At 35.4% G+C, this 19,314-nt stretch overlaps 4 protein-coding genes and 1 non-coding gene across 10 annotated transcripts; 3 read left to right on the top strand and 2 right to left on the bottom strand.

Annotated features, from left to right (window-relative positions):
* Positions 1-306: 306 nt before the first annotated feature.
* On the bottom strand, positions 307-5,485 carry LOC110606696 (cilia- and flagella-associated protein 251). Of its 6 annotated transcripts, XR_006349464.1 has the most exons (4): positions 4,065-5,485; positions 3,221-3,303; positions 1,078-1,271; positions 785-970 (listed from the first exon to the last, which is right to left on the bottom strand). XR_006349464.1 is itself a non-coding variant. In XM_021745628.2 (2 exons), the coding sequence occupies exon 1, from the start codon at positions 5,383-5,385 to the stop codon at positions 4,081-4,083; it is 1,305 nt and encodes a 434-aa protein (XP_021601320.1). In that variant the 5' UTR covers positions 5,386-5,482; the 3' UTR covers positions 307-454; positions 4,065-4,080. The 6 variants fall into 6 exon arrangements, 4 of the variants coding, with proteins under 4 accessions (XP_021601320.1, XP_043809425.1, XP_043809423.1 ...); XR_006349463.1 differs by lacking the exons at positions 785-970; positions 1,078-1,271 and adding an exon at positions 307-454; XM_021745628.2 differs by lacking the exons at positions 785-970; positions 1,078-1,271; positions 3,221-3,303 and adding an exon at positions 307-454 and having other exon boundaries at positions 4,065-5,482.
* Positions 5,486-7,445: 1,960 nt separating this feature from the next.
* Positions 7,446-9,335, top strand: LOC110607079. Its single transcript, XM_021746136.2, has one exon. The coding sequence runs from the start codon at positions 8,136-8,138 to the stop codon at positions 9,210-9,212; it is 1,077 nt and encodes a 358-aa protein (XP_021601828.1). The 5' UTR covers positions 7,446-8,135; the 3' UTR covers positions 9,213-9,335.
* Positions 9,336-13,481: 4,146 nt separating this feature from the next.
* Positions 13,482-15,488, top strand: LOC110606571 (F-box protein At3g12350). Its single transcript, XM_021745437.2, has 2 exons — positions 13,482-14,678; positions 14,895-15,488. The coding sequence occupies exons 1-2, from the start codon at positions 13,812-13,814 to the stop codon at positions 15,366-15,368; spliced, it is 1,341 nt and encodes a 446-aa protein (XP_021601129.1). The 5' UTR covers positions 13,482-13,811; the 3' UTR covers positions 15,369-15,488.
* Positions 15,489-15,962: 474 nt separating this feature from the next.
* LOC110606572 (LIM domain-containing protein WLIM1) lies at positions 15,963-18,033 on the bottom strand. The gene is made up of 5 exons (XM_021745438.2): positions 17,676-18,033; positions 16,963-17,059; positions 16,823-16,866; positions 16,648-16,737; positions 15,963-16,489 (listed from the first exon to the last, which is right to left on the bottom strand). The coding sequence occupies exons 1-5, from the start codon at positions 17,808-17,810 to the stop codon at positions 16,265-16,267; spliced, it is 591 nt and encodes a 196-aa protein (XP_021601130.1). The 5' UTR covers positions 17,811-18,033; the 3' UTR covers positions 15,963-16,264.
* A 1,140-nt stretch (positions 18,034-19,173) lies between these two features.
* TRNAP-UGG lies at positions 19,174-19,245 on the top strand. Its single transcript has one exon. It is a non-coding gene; the product is annotated as a tRNA-Pro (tRNA).
* Positions 19,246-19,314: the final 69 nt, after the last annotated feature.

Genomic DNA, 19,314 nt, shown 5'->3' with positions numbered 1-19,314 from the left:
AATTCTGTTCTGTTACGTTTTTTAAATGAAAGTTTGCGTTTTACTTTATGTTTAAATGCCATTTGTAAATTCTGGAATTTCACAACAATGATTGCATTTGGTTGTTGAATTAATTTCTTCAATCTTTTCAGTTTAAAAATTTTCATTATTTGTGATTTTGTCCGGTTGGATTAATTTCTTCAATCTTTTTAGTTTAAAAATTTTCATTATTTGTGATTTTGAACAGAATTATCTAAATGCCCCCCATGTAACCCAAGCCTTTGAGCATGTGCATGCATCCTCCATTTGAAGCGCCAATTGCATGAGGACAGTAAAAATACAGGTAACATATCCCAGAATATCTCATCATTTTAAAATGAGTTTAGTATGCACATTTTGTCATTGTTTTTTGTAGAATGTCACTCGCTTCTACTGTAATGGATTCTTCATCCTCTTCTACACATCTCCATCAGACCTGCATTCACAAGATACCCGATTCTCAACTTTCTAAACTTGTCTTTGCTAAAAATATTATAACACTAATTTGAAAGGTTCCCGTGATGCATATGGTAAGCCAAGAAATAAGTTAATTTTCAATTTTTAGGCAACTGAATCAATTACCATGATTAAACATTTCACAAGAATCAAACACTATAGATGATGAGTTATGCAATGTCAGTTCATAAGACGAGCATTTTGCCAATCTTTTTTTCCACAACAACAAGAAATTCATTGAAGCCAAAACGTGCTACACTGTTGAACTAGGCATAGAGTGCACAAAAAGCTCCAATATTTTGAGTAGAGATGGTCTGCAAAATCCATAATCTATTTCAAGATTATAAAGGAATGTGGTATTCAGGAAATACAAGTTATTCCTACAGGACTTTCGATTATGGTGAAAGTATATTTACAAGCAAAACTCTTGGTTTTCCACTCAACGTGTATGGAGAGCAATTATCTTCTTGTTTCAGCATTTCTTGCTTCTTCTCACCTAAGTAAAAATTGAAGATCTAACTGCATGTCATTCTACTTGGTGGGAAAAAATACTTTTTTTTTTTAAAACTACAAGAGTTTCGCTAAGCCAAAAATTCTCACTACCTATGTGACCTATGACATTTCCAAACATCAACACATACAAATATTTTTCGAATTGCTTCACTATACAAAGTGCTGTCCAGCATGTGATTCAAATTGAAAACTCAAAAGCATCTCCTATCATCCTTTGCAACTTGGAAACATTTGATATGCCGCTCTATAAAATTCCCTTAATCCATATCTTCATATCCTGGTTGCTAAAAATAATTTGACAAAGACATAAATGAATATCATGTACTAAATTCTCTCTAGACATTCAAAATTCTGCACCAACACCTCCAATTTCGCAATATTATTTAAAAAAAATAAATAAAAGAAAGAATAAAACCAAACACAAGATAGAAGGTAAAGAGACAGCTAAACCATACAATTTGTTATCTTTCACAGCATAATTAGGTGTACATATGCATCCGTCTCTCTGAAATTAAATTCCTAAACATCAAATGAAATGTTGTCATAACATTGTAAAAGCATATGTACACCTAATTATGCTGTGAAAGATACCAAATTGTATGGTTTTCAATTAGTCCTTGTATTTTTAAATCTAAATCCTTAAATCTCTCTATATTCAGTCTATCAAAAATTAAAATTTTTCCATCCATTACAAACATTAGTTTAAAGATAATGGGCGGTCAAACTTCTAAAAGTACAATTTCTTCGTACAAACTATTTAAGTATTACTTGGTACCACTTAAAAATGATTGAAATTGTAAGTATTTTCTAAAAATTTTGAAATTATCAAGTACTGGTGTAACAGCCCGGACGTGAACCCCGGCACTGTTACCGTTCACGGCCCAGGGCTATCCCTCGCCTGGCCTCTTGCCACCTCGGGCTTTCCACTGGCGTCGTGAACAGCTCTTAACATCCATTCACCCTCACGGGTTCCTGGCAAGATTTGTCCCATTGGGTTCTCGCATCGAATGCATCCTTCCCCAAACCCTTTTTATAATTAAACATAAGGACGTTTTATGTATATGTTCGTGCATGCATGCACAGGTTGAGTTTGGTGTATGATTTAATGTATGAAAGAAAAGTTTTAATTTTTTTTTTATGTATGTTGTTGATCATGTATGGGATTAAACAGGTTTACAGGTTGCATGTCAGGCTTGCTACGGGTCCCGGCGGCCTTAAGCCGATCTGGATCCTAGCGCCGGTAGCGGTCCGATTTTCGGGTCGTTACAACTGGAGTATTTTAATAAATGGAAATTAAAGAATAAAAAGTGTTAAAATTTAGTCGAATATGATAATTTGGATAAAAGTTAATGTGAACTTAAGTGTTCTTTCAAATGAAGAAGAAAGGATCAAAATATTTAAATTTTAATAAATGAGGGAAAATGGATGAAACTCTATCCCTTAAATATTTTTAATTTAAAAAAGAGACATTACAGATATTTTATGCTTTTAATTGCAAGAAATGGATGAAAATATTAGAATCTAAACAGACTAATTATAGAGAAATTTAAGTATTCGATTTCAAAAATATAGAGACCGATCCATTAATTATGCTAAAATTTAAGAATTAACGTGTAGTTTACCATTCAAAAAGAATATTAAAAACATTTTCACACTTTTAACAGCAAAAATGGATAGAAGGACCTCCATTTGAATGGACTGATTATAAAGGATTTAAGTATTCGGTTTCAAAAATACAGGGATCGATCCGTTAATTATGCTAAAATTCAATAATCAAAGTGTAATTTACTCCATATTTTTCAAAACAATGGGACCAACTAATGAGTTTTCCCGTAAGGTAGAGATTAAATAGTAAATTTCTCTAATAATTATCCAGCCATATTAATTATAACAATGTAACATGACCTTAACTAATAGTAGTAGTGTAGATTAGTATAATAATATGCCATAGCTACTGTGGACACATGTGCAGGGACCAAGGAAAAAGAAAAGCAAATACAACTTCCGAGAAAAAACCTACACACTGATGAAAACTCAAAATAACATAGAAGAAAAATGTAATCTAGATAATGCTTTTTTTTGCAATTAGTCAAGAGCAGTGTAATTCTTGGGAGAAGGAATCTCTATGAAGAATATTGTCAGTTAATATTCAGACCTAGGCTATGCATATATTGTGACAGGAATTACAACACAGTTTCAAGCAACTGCACAAACTTCCAAAAGTTGTAGCTACCTTATTCGCTTCTCAATATCATACCACAATCACATATCTTTATCTTATGCAAAATCTTCTAGCTTCAAAATAATCTTGCTAATCTGAAATATAATCATTTAGAAATACGTCTCTCAACACCAAATGATAAGATAATAGCATACAGTATTCCTCTTAAAAACTCTACAAAAGCTGAGATTCTTGCCCCTGGCATTACTAAATCATTTTCATTATTACATCTTGAATATCTAATATCCACTCAGTTAAAGGCCAAAGAAGATCTTTCACAATCAGGAAATTCTATTGGTCAGCATTCTCCAAGGTTAAAATGTTTGTCATTTGTTGGTGGTTCTTTTTAGACAACATAATTTTAAATGGGTAACAAGGAAAAGTAGAGCATACAACAGTTAAATGGTTGGAACAGTCAGTGGGCAAAGTCACAATGAGTGCTTTATAAGCTCAGCATTCCACCATTTAACTAATTGCACAGACGATATGTCCTAACACATAGTGAAACCTTTCATCTTTGACACTATCATTTCCCTACTTAATGTTCATCAATCAACTACTTCGTTCCATTTGTAAAGTTTAGTGCTGCATTTAATATTACACTATTCCATCATCATGGTTAATATTCTACACTTTCATTGCGCACTCATAATACTTTGTCAGATTAAATCCTCAACTCTTCCAATGCAGCAAAGAAAACTAAAATGTCAAACCCGCTGATGAACTTATTAACAATAATGAACTTTGGGAATCAATTGATGCTTCACATACATAAAAGTCGGACATTGCATTGAACAAATACAAATAAAAAATATGTTTGCCAATATACCAGAAAGAAAGAGCAATAGTCCATTACCGATCATATCACTGCTTCACTGAGTTGCTGAAGCCTTGATCTCCGACCCCTCACCAGCATCAGCAACCTCTTCTTTCTTCACCCAAACCATTCCACCGCTTCTCCCCTTCTGCTCTGCATAGTGATTAAACCTCCCATAACTTCCTCCATGCTGCCCATTACGGCGATTCACACCACCATTATAGCCCCTATACCCAAAATACCTGCGATTAGCAGTCCAATTATCAATCCTAGTATAACCTCTATGCTCATTATTTCTGCGATTAACAACCCTATTTTGCGTCTCCGAACTGTTACTCTCATTTTTTATAGAGAGATCCTCAAGCTTTCGCTCAATCTTCGGAGTCTCCTGATTCTCCTCCACGGCATTCTCAACTTCCACCACATTTTTCACTATTCCACCACTCGTCTCAACCACACTAGTATTTTTCCGCCTATAATCCAACCTCGCATCCCTTCTTTTTTCATACCTCATCACCAGGGTATTCTCCTCGCTCTTAACATGCTGCGCGCGTGGCTCGCGTACTACTTTTTCCTGGTATTCTCCTTGTGACCTAGCTTCTCTGTCCTTGATTGTCTTCTCCTTCTCCTTTTTACTCTCATTTTTTATAGAGAGATCCTCAAGCTTTCGCTCAATCTTCGGAGTCTCCTGATTCTCCTCCACCGCATTCTCAACTTCCACCACATTTTTCACTATTCCACCACTCTTCTCAACCACACTAGTATTTTTCTGCCGATAATCCAACCTCGCATCCCTTCTTTTTTCATACCTCATCACCAGGGTATTCTCCTCGCTCTTAACAAGCTGCGCGCGTGGCTCGCGTACTACTTTTTCCTGGTATTCTCCTTGTGACCTAGCTTCTCTGTCCTTGATTGTCTTCTCCTTCTCCTCCTCCTCCGCCCCTTCTTGCTTCTCCCTCCCCTTCTTCTGCAGCTTCTTGTTCCACTTCTTCTTTTTCTTATCTCCCAAATCGTTGCTCTTCGTCGCCTTGGCAGTACTCTCACCTTCGTGCCCTTCAACAACAGCAGAAACCAAGTGGTTTTCCTTGGGACAACCACCGAAACCAGTATCGGTCAAATTGCGATTTCTGTGCCGATTATAGCGTTTGGAATTTCTTCGATTCTCTTGGGCATCTTTGAGGGGGTGAACTTGGGGGTTAGGGTCTTTTTCTTCATTTTGCAGCTCCAGGTTTTCGGTGTGGGACTGTTCTTCCTCTTTCTTCTCTAGCTTTCGCTGCTGCTCTTTAATCCAGCGTTCTTGGAGTTGTTGGAGAGTAACGTAATTGGATGGAGTATTTGAGGGCCTTGTCTTGTCCTCCATTGAAGAAGCGCATAGAGAAAGAGAAAGTTGGGAGGAGAGTGAAACCAGAAACAAGTAGTCACGACTCCACAAGTCAATTACCGTCCTGCTTCTAGTTTAAGGTCACCTTTTTTTTTTTTTTTTTTTCTTTTTTGTCCGAAAGATGTAAAATCCAATTCCATGAAGATTTAGGCCATGGCGGTTACAACAAAAATTTGGGCTCTAAATAAATGCTACCAGTCTGTTCAAAGCCCACAAACATTAGTCCAACACACTATGAGGACCAGATATATACGCAGAGAAGCTCTGAAGGCGACAACTTAGGAAATTGCACCATCGGCCACAAAATCCTAGCCCTTCGATATCCAGCAACTCCAGCAGCGATTATGAACCCACTCAAAAGGCTTAGCCTCGAGGCAAAATATAAATACAACCCACAAATTCCCGCTAGCCATCGGATTTTTTTTTTTCCAAAACGGATGGATTGTATTAAAATGTCCATGAAAAAACAAGTATTATAATAAAACCTAAATTATATGAATAGGCCTAAGTCAACACTAAGGAAAAAATCTAGAAAAAAAAAGAATTTAAATAAATAACTTCTCTAAAAATTTTATTTCAATAATTCAAACTCTTCAATCTGAATTACACAATTAACAACTCAAATTATATAAATAAAGTGGTCGCTCCTTTTGAAATAAACTAGTCATATCTACGACCTACAAGAGAAGGTTTAAAGTTATTAAAATCAAAACTTTTCATAATCGATTAAATTTAAGTAAAATCGTATGTCAAAAATAAAATTAAAAATTTAAATTCAAAAAGAGTAATAAAAAAAAATTTAAAAAGTGCATATAATATAAAAGTTTAGATTCAAAAAGAGTAATAAAAAAAATTAAAAAAATACGTATAATATAACCGAACGAAAATAAAAGAGTGAATAATTATCTTATTCAATTGTGTTAAGCATCATCTTCAAAATCTAAAATCCTTCTAAATCGACAATTCAACTTGTTATCTTGGTGAAACTAAATCTTAGAGACTAAACTTGTAAGAACCAAACAAAAAACTACAACAATCACATAGCTCAAAGATCTCTCCCTCCATAACATGCGAAAACCACAAATCTAATTTTCATACAAATAGTAATATAATTTATTCTTTAAATTTTATTTAAAAGATCAGATAATATTAAAATTTTTTCATTATTAATTTTAATATTTAACTTTTATAAAAGTGTAACCATTTAATATAGTTTGAATTTTTAAGGTTTGAATAAATATATTTTTTAAAATTTAAGACATTAATAATTATATTTTATAAAATTTATATTAAATAATTATATTTTATAAAATTTATATTAAATAATTATTTTTTTATAAAATTTATGAGTTAAAAATTAATGATAAAAGAATTAAAATATTAATTGACTTTTTATATAAATTTCAAGGGCTAAATTTTAACCTTTATACAACTAACAATTTCTAGATTTACATCCAATGCCATTCACTTTGCTATTTGACAATCTACTTATTGCAACATAATGTAATACGAAACTGCAATTTTAAAATTTTGACTTCGACCTGCAATTTTTAAGTCCAATTCACTCTTTTCGCTATTTTAATCAGCTTAAAGCTACAGTTTAGTTTTAATATTTATTTTTCAACACAAACTTCCATTTTTCTGATAAGTATATTGAAATAAATTTAAAAAATTTCATATTCAATTCTCTTTAATTTTTTAAAGTTTAATTTAATTATTTTTTAATAATTTTCTATTTGAAATAAATTAATTTAATTATTTTTAATTTAAAAATTTTTTATTTAAAGAAATTTAATAATTTTATAAAATTTATTTAATTTTTTTTATAAATCGAATCATGTCGCATTAAAAGGTTGGTTTAAAATTCAAAGAAAAAAAGTGCATCGTATTAAAAAATAAATGAATTACAATGAAAAAGTAAAACATATACATAAGTTTCACCAACAGAAATTAAATTATAATTTGTCCAATTGTAATGCGATGACGTTAAAATTTGTCGTTTAATAGGGTAAAAAAAAGGGGCACGCTACACTAGGCAAACACCACGTTTTAGTAGCCTACTCCACACAAAAGCCACGTGTTTAACAAAGTGTGTTTAACCGCCCAAGGGGAGCAAGGCGTCCACCAATCACATTCCAACTCATCTTTTTTGCATGCCATCCATAAAATTTCATCGCCCGACGCTTGTTAGTCCTGCCAACAATAACCGATCCGCCACTAAGGGCATTTTCGTCAAACATTAAATACTAAGCCAATCCTGATAGGTGTATCCACGCATGGAACCCAACTCCACACGCGTTATTTAGCCACGCCATTTTTTATTGGTGGCATCAGAGGCAAACGCACAACCTCCAGATTATAGAGAGAGAAACAGTGTGATGGTCTCTCAACTGACTGAGCTCACTTGTCAATATTATTGTCTATTTATCCGACATGTGTTGCCATGCATGGACCCATTACCATGCTCAAATCCCACATGCCCCTTTCTCTAAACCTCTCAAACACGTACCCATCGTACATTTCCCAAGTGTCACCTTCTCCTGCCTCTTTGCTTCATGCTGCCTTTCTCTCATTGGCTTTCTCTCTCTCTTTAAACCCTCCCCTTAACAAATCATCCCTCTTTCTCAGTACACTGCCCACCAGTTTCTTCCATCCTTTCCCTTCTCCAGGACTCTCGTCCTACCTACCCTTCCCCATTTCGATTTTCTCAGTGTTTTGTAAGCTTCACCATGATCAAGACCCTGAATCCCTACTCCACAGCGAAAACCGCTGAGATTATGTCAAGGTACAGGCCCATAGCACCAAAGCCTGAGCTTCCTTCGAACTCCCTGGGTGACACACCGTCAATGTCTCAGAAGATTAGGCAATCTCCTTACCTCAGGAATCTCTGGCCTCAATTGCAAGCCAGGCCTACTAGAACCAGAAAGAGAGGCCGAGCTACCATGTCTCCTCCCACCATCAAAAGACCACGAACCCATCTTCTTGGCTTTTCCTCTCCTAATCATGTGTTATCCCCTGCTAGACATCTCTCCTTGCAAGGTTTTGTTCATGGGGTTTCTCAGCTCCCTATTTCCAACCTCGCTGGTGTTAGTAGCAGGTCGGAAAATCCCGTCACAGCTGCTTCAGATTTGGTGACACTCCCTCTTCTTCCATGTCAGCCATCGGTTCCTGCTGTCGCGCCTGAAATCAGTTGCATGGAACCCCGTAAAGAGGTGGTCATAGATTTGAACACTACTGTGGCTGAAATCCCTGAAGAGAAGGATCTCCTGCAGCAACTACAAGAAACTCTCACCACCAATGTGATAGCACCGCTGCCAATTCGACCAGTTGGCTCAACAATTAGCGTTGGATGCATCAGTGAAGACCCAAGCTCAATCCCACCACTGCAACTTCCAAAGAAACCAGAAGAGGTTGAACAAGAGGTTGAGTGCGAGTCCCTGCCTGCCGTGATATCCGACTCCAAGTACAGAGTGAGGCTGGCAAATTCCGCCTACAAAGAAATGGTGGGACAACCAGAGTGCTCGTGGCTTGACTTGATGGTGACGGGAGACGGCAGGATTGGCGGTAGCTCATGCAAAAGGATCTGTGGAGAAGTGGCACTTCATCTCCCTGATTCAAAGGTGCCTACATCATCAAATGGTTTTTCATGCTGGGTGAGAATAGAATGGGGAGAGGAGGGGAAGAAGAAATCAATCAATAGTTTCTGTGATGTTATAAGATTATCCTGCGAGTCCAAGGATTATCTCTTCACTTGGAGGTTCCACACGCATAACAGGGAGGGCTCTCAGTCCAGCACTACTGCTTGAATACTTAATTGTATAAAGTAGTTCACTAGAAAACTCATCTTATCTACCATGTATACATAAAAATACATCAAGTATATGTACAGTTTTTGTAAACTTTTCAGTTAGAAGTCAAATTGTTCAGAAGATGCATTGCCTTTTTTTCGGTGTCCTGCACTTGGGCCAGGGTGTGGTTGCGGTTGTTGAGGTGGTTTGACAATCAATATCAAAAATTTATTTCGGCAAAGAGAATTTTACAAAAACTTGGGCAATCAATATCAAAAATTTATTTCGGCAAAGAGAATTTTACAACAACTTGGGCGCATATTGCCGATCCGATTATTTTGATATGTTCATTGTTTTTATTGGCAGAAGCAGAAAGAGGCAGAAAATAACAACCATATAACAAGAGTATAATACGTAGACTAAACGTATAAGATAACACTTACAGCCTTTTCAGCCATCAAAATCAAAAGGACTGATCGATGTTGGATATAGTTGTAATAGGCATCCTCGCACCTTTATCAGCATAGGACTTGAGCCTAATACAAAAATAAAATAGAATAAAAAATTCTAGCCTTGCACCGGATCTTCATATGTCCCAGACGCTTAAATGGAGTCTGTCAGCTCCTACATTAACAGGGAAAGAACGGGGATGGTAAAAAGCTCAACCCTCAGGGGTGTGTAACGCTTCTTGACCTGCGCAAGATTTTAAGAAGTTTCAAGAAATATGCAGCGGACAACAATAAGCTGAAACCATTTTATAACGGAAAATATACTGCCCGTTTCAATTATAACCAGTTAGAAAGTTGGAGGTTAAAGAAAGAAAAACTTCATATGGATCCTGTTCTGCATAAACAAGCGTTTTTTTTTTTTTTTTCCTGCAACAATTGAGCTTATGGTCTAAGTATATATGGAATAGGATGATCTGGATTGATTAACAACAATCAAAATCTAGGAGATGCAAATTGATGCATCTGCAACATAGACGAGAAAATGTCAACATGGAAACACAAACAACGTCCAAATTATAGCTCATGTGTGCAGTGGAAAAACATCAAGCTTTCCAATGTCCATGAGTATTTATTAGAGGATTTTAAAATTGGGTGGCAAAGGATCTGGTAAGATAAAAAGATAGTGCTCATGGAGACTAATTACCACGAACGGACAGATTCATACATATATATACAGCATAAAGACCGGCTAACGAGGCACATACCATATACTCCCGTCTCCTTTTTTCAGCAAATGCCTTGGAAACTTCACTATCAAAACCAAGTATCCTGCATACATTTGCACATGGATCTCCTGTACACGTGCAGCCCATAAATGGAGTTCCCCATCTGAATAAATATCAACAAAAAAGATCATGGTTTTACAATTTCCAAAATTTCATTAAAACATCACTCCCTCGCCACTTCTCTCTTTCCCAATCCATGTACATATGCTCTGAAATCGTTCCAATTTTCAGCGTTGCGAATGTATAACAAAATACATTTTCCATATGATTAAGAACAGATGCATGAAACTTAGCATGTTTTTATCATCAACAAATAACCAAAAGTTTAGCTTGAATTAAATGTTGTACTATTTCCCTGCATCTGTTAATATCAAATAACAAGGATAGAAAACTACAGGTGCTGCCAAATGCCTAATAAAACGTATATGCCATCTGATGCTTTCAATCATCAGAGAAAAATGAATAAAGTGAGTCAAATTTTCTTTAATAGGTATTGGAAATACTTAAAATGATTGATCTTTCACTCAGATATAATATATGTCAAAAAGTTTCCACAATTTGGCACTATTACAAATTTTTTTTCTGAATTGCAATGAAATTTTCATCCCTAGAACTTCTTATAAAGAGGCTACAGCATGCGAGTGATGAAGCATACTTATGGGTGGAACAAAAGAAGAAAAAGTCTTATCTCCATCTCTCAGTTTTCCTGCCGCCCTGTTGTGTTGTAGTTCGAGCAGGTGATTAAATAATTACTTGGCATGCATACATGGGAACAAAGTCATCAAACATGGAAAAAAAAAAACAATTATTCTAGGATAGAAGATGCCAACTAACAAGGGGCATAATAAATGGCCTAATTCATCTCAAAGTAATTATGAGAACTAACATGCAGCTTATAAACCTCTGCGTAGTGAATTTAGATGCACAGTAGCTGTGCTGAAACATTATTTTCCCTCAAAACAAGTAGCTGGCCACTTATGTCCATGTAGTTCACAATCAGATTGAAGAATTAGCTAATAAGCGATAACAGTAAACATCAATCAGAAGTTAATTAATCCACTTAATTCTCCCCTGTTTGCTATCCAGTCCCGCATAACAGCTAAAACCATAGGGAAAAAGGTTTAAGCGAAAATTGTATGGCTAATGAAAACGACAAACAAACAATTAGATCAGATTCCTAAAACACACAAGAATTTTAGGAAGGTAAAAATTATCTGTTTCATGAAAAGAACTGTAACTCTGCAAGTGGGAGCGTTTCAAAGGTGAATAACTACTAAAATTTAAAAAATGTTAAAAATAACGAAAACTAATATTTTAAATATATAAATATGTTTTTTAAACAAATTAATATAACCATTTTTGTTAATTTAATAATATTAATTTATTAACAAATTAATAAATTAATAAAATAAAAAATATATAATTTAAGATTTCAAGTTATTTTTTTAATGTCAGATTTATATATTCTTTTGAATTATTGCTATTTTGTACATATATTTATGTAATATAGTTAATTAAAAAGATTAATTTTATTTTACAATAAATTTAAAAGAAAAAATAAAATTTACGTAAATTTTGATTAGATTTTTTCTAATAAAAAGAATTATTACTTTATTTTAAATAAAGTAACCATGTTATTCCATGGAAGTTGTTTAAATAAATTAAAAAAAAAAAAAGAAAAATTATATTTGTTAACTCTTTGTATTTGGATTAAAATATTTTTATTTTAGACCGGCAGAAAATGACACATTTTTTATATAATGATCATTTTTTATATTTTTATGAGACAAAATGTGTGTCTCTCATGCTATAATAGTCTATTAAATAATAAACAGTAAATCAAATTTTTATTCTTTTATTTTTTTAAATTTCTCTTTATTTTCAATTCATAATTAAGTTTTTAAATAAAATTTTAAACAAAATTAAATAACAATTTATTTTAAATCTTGATTTAAAATATACATATTAGGCTATAAATGAAAACTATTAATATTTCAAAAAAAAAAAAAGATGATGTAAAGTTTACTTCATTTATGAATTTAATTATGATCAAACTCTCAATCTTATTTAAATGAGAAAATATAAACTACTTGTTTAGTAGGTAAACTAAAAATTAGCCGAAATGTATTTTTTATTTATTTCTTAGGCCATCTCTAAAGCTGCGCCAGTTTCTATTTTGGCGTTGGAGATGGCCCTCCAACGCGCCAAAATTCTACGGGATTTTGGCGCACCGCTACAGTGTCACGCTAAATATGGCGTGACACTGTAGCAGCACCATTCTTTTTTTTTTTTTTTAATTTATAATATAATTTAAAATTTATATCTTTTTTTTATTTTTTAAAATTATAATAAAATTTAAAATTTATATATATTTTTAATTAAGTTTAATTTTTTTTCACTCTCATAATTTATTATATTTTTAATTTATTTTATATTTTTATAATTATTAAAATTTAATTTAAATTAATATATTCATAATTATAAATAATATTTATAATAAATTAATTTATTTATAATATATTATATAGAATGTATGTTTATAATATGTATGAGTTTATTTTATTTTTAATTTGCTAATTAATATTTAATTAATGTATGTTTATAATTAATGTTTAAGTAATGTTTTTTTTATAATTACTATTTAATTAATATATTTTTATAATTAATATGTTTTTTTGTTTATTTATAAAATAATTAAATATTTGAATATTGAATGGAAATATAAAATATATAAATATTTAGAGTGAATATATAAAATTATATGAATTTTTTAAATAAAATATATAAATAAAATTAAAGTAAAATAAATAATATAATATTAAAGAAAGAGAAGAATATAAATAAAATATTTTTTTTGGTGTTAAAATTGGTGTAGAAGGTTGGAGAGAATATTGCACTATTTTAATGCAACGCACTAAAATAGTGCAAAAACATGGTGATAGGGTTGGAGATGGCCTTATAACATCAAAATAAACTAAAAATTAATCTGAAGCAATGGGCATGGGCCAGGACTGCGAGGTGGGCCATTTGCTAGAAACAGAAAATACTGGGCTAAGGTTGGGGCCTATGGATAACGCATTTCGGCTTTGGTTCTCCGTCAATTCTTTGTCACCAACACGGCAACACCTGAACTCAACAACGGCGGAACCCAGGTCTGACTTCTGACTTCGAAGCTTGTACCGCACGGCTTGATCCATCCCTCGCCATTTCCTCCTACTCCATACATTCATTAGCTCAACAGGAATATTCCCTATCCCTACTCTCCAAGAATTCCCATTTTCCTGTACTTCTCTCTTTGTCTTACCGGACTTTCACAAGGCTTCAAGCTCTCTCTTTTGTTAAACAAACAGCATCCACCCAGAAATTCTGTCAACTTTTTTCAGATGGCGGAAATGAATTCATATTCCTTTGCTGATTTCCCTGAGGACGTTCAGCTCTGTATCCTCTCTTTCCTAACGCCTACCGAGATTGCCAATTTTGCTTGCACATCGAGGCGGTTCTCCCCACTTTGCCAAAACGACAGCAAGCTCTGGTACGCGATCTGCGATCGGCGGTGGGGGTCTAAGACCCAAATCAATAAATGGGGTAATGGTAAAATCTCCTACAAGCTCCTCTATAAAACTCTCTACAAATGGGAGAATCTGACCGGATTCTGGCGCCTGTGCGGCCAAAGTAAACAGAGGCAATCCGCAGGAGTGAAACCTCCTGCGCTAGTTTTCTTCGAGTGGGGTCCTTGGTTTCTTTCTGGTTCTAGAGTCTCTCCATCTCAAAATGGTACATATGATGTAACCAAGACGCCGTTCCTGTGGATGGGCATATCAGCGGAGGGTCAACTTTTAAATTACCTTGATCCCGATGGCAATAATGATGGGCTATCTGGTGATTTAGGATTCTTTGAGATGGATCTGATTAAGGTTAGCGTTAATTTTATCGGGGATATACATTTTAGCATAGAAGAGAATGTGGGTTTCGCTTATTCAAGGAGTTCAGGTGCGGCGAATTTGAAAGGAGAATATGGTGAGGATGTCAGTAATGAGCTAGAAAGCGGGTCTCCGGGGAGCTTAGAGGAAACATCGGAGTTGTATCAATACTATGCGAATAGAACAAGTCCTGGAGCAGATAGGTCCTGCAGGAGGCAGCGGAGGAGAGAGAAGGAGAAGCAGGGGAGGAAGAAATGGGAGACAGAGCACTTCTTGAAGATTGTTGATTCCTCGTCTACACCAGATCGACCATTGCAGGGATTATGGAAGGTGTGTGGCTTTTGTTTCTTTTATGTAGTTGCTGCTTGTGTTTATTGATTGAAAGTTTGACATTTTGTTTGTGGATGTGTAAACTGTATTTGTTTCGAGCTAGTTTTACACATTGGAACCGTTCTGTTTAAGAGAAATGAGCTCTGAAGGCTTTATTTTATTTATGACTTCTAATTTGTTTCATAACTTTGCATTTTCCCCTGATTCTTGTTGCAGGGACTTTGTGACGACATGAAGTTGGAATTTTATCTTGTAGCATATGATGGAGTTGGCATCTCTTGCCGAAGGGTTGGTGACTTGTCTGATCCGCTTTCTAGCTCTACACCAGTGTTCTGGACATCAACTCCTGCATTTATTGTGTCTCCATTCTCACCTGAAGAAGAATATCTGTACAGTAGTCGCATACATCTTCGTCCACCCATGAAATCTGGGGACGTACGTTGGCAATGCCCTCTGATTGATCACGAGGTGGTCTCTCGCCTTATGCACATCAACTCAAGTTATGATTTAGTTATCCCAGGCTTGGCGGGAGCTTCTGCAAATCCATGGCACGTTGAGGGAAGGATTTGGCAATATAAGAATGGGACATTTGGTTTTGGGTTTCTTCGGGACAATTACATTGTTGACCTAAAGCATATTGCCCAGGATGGTCGTCTCCTGGATGTAATGGAGCATTATTGTGATAGATAGTTGATTGATATCCTTGCTCAGGATCTTCTGTGTACAAATAGATTGTAGCTCAATGCCATAATTTTCCATGGCTCTGTGTACTACATTTGTTATAGAAATAATCATGTTAAACATTCTCTACTTTTTTATTTATTTATTTTATTTAATCCTTGCATCCTTCACTCACTTTGATTGCAACAATGTAATGCAATTTATGGTTCTAACATAGCACGGACAAGCCAGCAGAATGTTTCTCGAGTTGAAAATTCATGTTATTGTCTGGTTTCAAACTTTCAATTGCATATTCAATTCAAATATGTTGCACAAGTTTCTTCATCCTAGATTGGGCATTGCCCTGTTCACGAATCACATGTTGTGGATGTTAGGCATTCTCGTGAGGAACAGAAGAGGTATGGCCTTTATTGACCATATGACCTGCTGCATGAGATAGACCCTACAGCATTTTTTTTCTTGGGATTTTGGACTACTTGAGTAGTCGTCGTTTAAGTTGATCAGCTTCCTGGTTTGAGAGTCGTTTCACTCTCTAGATCCCTCAACATCCTCTGTTCTTCCCGTCTTTTCAAGCAAAAATCAGTGATGGGTAGAAGTCAGTAATGCAGGAAGTGCAATGCTGATCATCAGGTCAATAAAGAATACACAAATTACAACAGCTGAGCTCTCCATATGATGTATGAGAATCAAATTAGGTGTTCGAATCTCACCTGAGCACACACAGTAGAACAAAAGCCAAAATACAACAAACAAAAATCGCACACTGCAATTAGGATATCACGAAGAATCTCATCTACTTATAAGCACAAAGCCATTTGGACTGCAGGGAAGAACAAACATGAAGTGTGGCAACAACATGGGAAGGGAGGAAGATGCGGGATTAAGGCATATCATTCGTTGACAGCCTATGATTCAGCAGTAACTTCTCTTCCATTAACTTTCTTGTTCATGGATTCCTCATTATCACCCTCAAGTTGGCTTAAGTTGCCCTTCTCCTTAATGAGCTGGTTGTGGTGGTGTTTGCAGTAGAGTCTACCCTCATGTGCAATGTAGTTGGATGGGCTAATTACACATCCTCCATGGATGCATTTGAAGCAGCTCTTGTGGTAAGGAGTTCCATTCACGGAAACCTTTTAAAAGAGAATAAGTTTCCATTGTCAATCATTGGTGTTGTGAAAGCTACACCACATCTTGCAACTGCTTAAAAGTTTAAATAATAAAGCATCTAACACAGCATGAATCAAGCATCTATATGCATTTCAATAAAGAGAATATTGGTAACCTTTACCTTCTCAGTTGGATAGACAGTGTTCTTACAGCCAAAGCATTTTTCTCTGGTTCCACCGAACATGCTTGAGACTTTAGCTGCATTAGGTTTCTGTAAAGCAATTCATTGTCAGGTAATGGGAGGTGTTTGGTACTCATCTTTAAGACGAACAAGAATCCAATTTTGACAAAATTACCTCACCATCAGCAGGTTTATCAGATTTTACAATTTTCGGTGTCCCTGAAAAGAATATTCAAATGGAGTAAATTACTTCTGACTCAAGAAGGAAAAAGTAACTGATTCAGGTTTCTATTTCAGTCTTTTAGCGTTTCTTACCCTCAAAGCTTTTGTCCAAACTGCCAGTTCTCTTGAAGAGTTGATCGAAATGTGGCCTGCAATAGAGTACTCCTTCAAAGGAATTGTAGTTGCCAAGCTGCATTCAAAACCATTAGTCAATAGAATTGCTGAATTGCATGTGAAATCCACATTAAATTATCCTTCATTACACTTAACATCGTACAAATCAGAAAACAAGACTAGTTCCTAACTTTTCATTCAATAGCTGCATCTCATGGCAAGCTTAGGGAGGGAGATGATACATATCATGGATTGGAAATCAGCATAATTTACTTGATGGGGCATCAGGTGTCGTAAAATCCAAATCTCGAAAGATCTATTCTCCTCAGCAAAAAGGAGAAGATTAGTGGATTTAGGTCAGATTCAGAAGTCAGAACAGCTGCCAAAAGTCAAGATTCTATTCAATGGAGAAACAAATTAGGATTCATGAGAAACGAGTTTACTGTAATTTTACGACGAGGAGCTCCTCTATTTCTAGTGTCTGCTGTAAACTGTCCATTTTGCATTCTAGAATGGATTTGCATTTAAATCGGATGGATTGATCTATGCAGGATATCGAATTTGAACATTGGATATCTATAAGATTTGAGACAAGAAGAAGAAAAAACTAGAACAAATGGATATAACAAGCTTCTGATTTCTTGTCTTGTGAGAATCCTTATACTCAGAAACAAAGGACTAATACGGCATACCTTGAGGGTTCCTTTACAGTGATGGCATCGGAAGCAGGCCTTATGATAGACACGGTTATCGGCTGTTAACTTATCCACAAGATAGACAGTCTTGTCGCATGCCATGCACTTCTGGGTTGTTCCTGCAAATGCCATTGCTTCAAATTCTGACCTTTCGAAGCTGCAACTATGGGGACTAAAGGGAAGAAGGAGGAATTAAGAGGAGGGAGATGATAGCGAATGTGCGTTGCAGGGGATAGCAGAGACCAAAAGCAGACTTGTATAATTGAAGTTAGTGGCAATTGGTAATCATTTTGTCCAACTTTGAAGCACCTAACCACCGTTGTCTTGAGATATTTTGTGCCTTTTCTGTCATGTAATAGCTGTAGACAGATATACATTAGTGAAAAAATGGAGCTCTTAATTAATTTACTTCTGCTTGGGAATCTCACAGGATTTTCCATGGAAAATGTTTTACCTTGCTTGGTGAAAATGTCTTGTCCACTAATAGTTATTCTATTGCATGTATTAGAAGGATCTTAATCCATTTGTTGCCTTACAAGAAATATTCAATTACATGCTTTTGCCTTAATTGTGGAGCAAATCAACCAGGCACGTCCTATTCCTCCAGATGGGAGCCCACTTAGCTGACCCTTTCTCACCAGATTTAATACCTGATATTATTTCCTTGCAATTATCTGCAGCGTCATCTTTATAGAAATAAGAGCCACACACTTAGTTCTATCGTCAAACAATTTGAAAGCAATTTGAAAGCAAAAGGCGGGGACCGTCGGAGTTTGTACATTTCTTCACTAAAATCCTGCATGGCAAACAGTGAGGGCTCAGTCATGCTAAATTTTAACCGTGTAGGTTCATGCTGTGCTGGAAAGGGAAAAGGAGAGTGATGGAGAAATGAGTACCAAGGGGAAGAATTCCCTAATCAGGGTTTAATAAGGTTAAGCTTAAACCATTTTGCTTTTGCTTAAAGAAGAGATTAGGAAGTAGAAAGCCTTTTCCTTGGGCCCAAGAATTTCAAATGCCATCACTCAATACCCAGCTGGATTTGCTTGCATTGCATTGAACTTTTTCAACTTTTTATTATTGGCTTCTTACTTAAACAGTGAGGCAGAGGTCATTGCATATGAACTTGGACATGATAAATGAAAGAACTGTGATATCGTATTGCTTATAGAGCGGATAAAGTGAGCTAGGGCCATAAACAAGGGCCCGAGTAGTAAAGTTTTCTTGTGACAGTTAACAAATTGGAGTGCTTGAGTGCACTCACATGCATTCATGATTCATGGATCATGATGGTCCTCGCAAGCATTGGATCCTCTAGAAATGCAAATCATTCCATGTGATTTGCCTCCAAGTGACATATGAGATGTTCAATCATATCTCATACTAGAACCACGTGTCCAAAAACAATCAGATGGACCACTTCCTCTTTCTCTGATAATCCAACCAGGTTGGTTGAGAATTCAATTAGTTCTGAAAAAGGTAAACGTAATCATCATCTGGGCATTTGGTCTAGTGGTATGATTCTCGCTTTGGGTGCGAGAGGTCCCGAGTTCGATTCTCGGAATGCCCCTTTACATATTTTTTTTTGCATTTTTGTAACAGATCCTTTCGAAGGTTGACTATGGGTCCATCACATGTT

This window comes from Manihot esculenta, chromosome 18, assembly GCF_001659605.2.
Source record: "Manihot esculenta cultivar AM560-2 chromosome 18, M.esculenta_v8, whole genome shotgun sequence".
NCBI classification, from domain to species: Eukaryota; Viridiplantae; Streptophyta; class Magnoliopsida; order Malpighiales; family Euphorbiaceae; genus Manihot; species Manihot esculenta.
Note: the sequence above shows the minus strand (reverse complement) of the source record. Positions and strands in the feature narration are given on the sequence as shown.

Excerpts from the sequence above, each read along its gene's own strand:
- LOC110606696 (XM_043953490.1), bottom strand. The coding sequence starts at position 5,385 with ATGGAGGACAAGACAAGGCCCTCAAATACTCCATCCAATTACGTTACT.
- LOC110607079 (XM_021746136.2), top strand. The coding sequence starts at position 8,136 with ATGATCAAGACCCTGAATCCCTACTCCACAGCGAAAACCGCTGAGATT.
- LOC110606571 (XM_021745437.2), top strand. The coding sequence starts at position 13,812 with ATGGCGGAAATGAATTCATATTCCTTTGCTGATTTCCCTGAGGACGTT. Across the intron at positions 14,679-14,894 it reads CATTGCAGGGATTATGGAAG|GGACTTTGTGACGACATGAA; the intron begins GTGTGTGGCTTT and ends TTCTTGTTGCAG.
- LOC110606572 (XM_021745438.2), bottom strand. The coding sequence starts at position 17,810 with ATGGCATTTGCAGGAACAACCCAGAAGTGCATGGCATGCGACAAGACT. Across the intron at positions 16,867-16,962 it reads TTTGGACAAAAGCTTTGAGG|GGACACCGAAAATTGTAAAA; the intron begins GTAAGAAACGCT and ends TATTCTTTTCAG. Across the intron at positions 16,490-16,647 it reads CTGTCTATCCAACTGAGAAG|GTTTCCGTGAATGGAACTCC; the intron begins GTAAAGGTTACC and ends CTCTTTTAAAAG.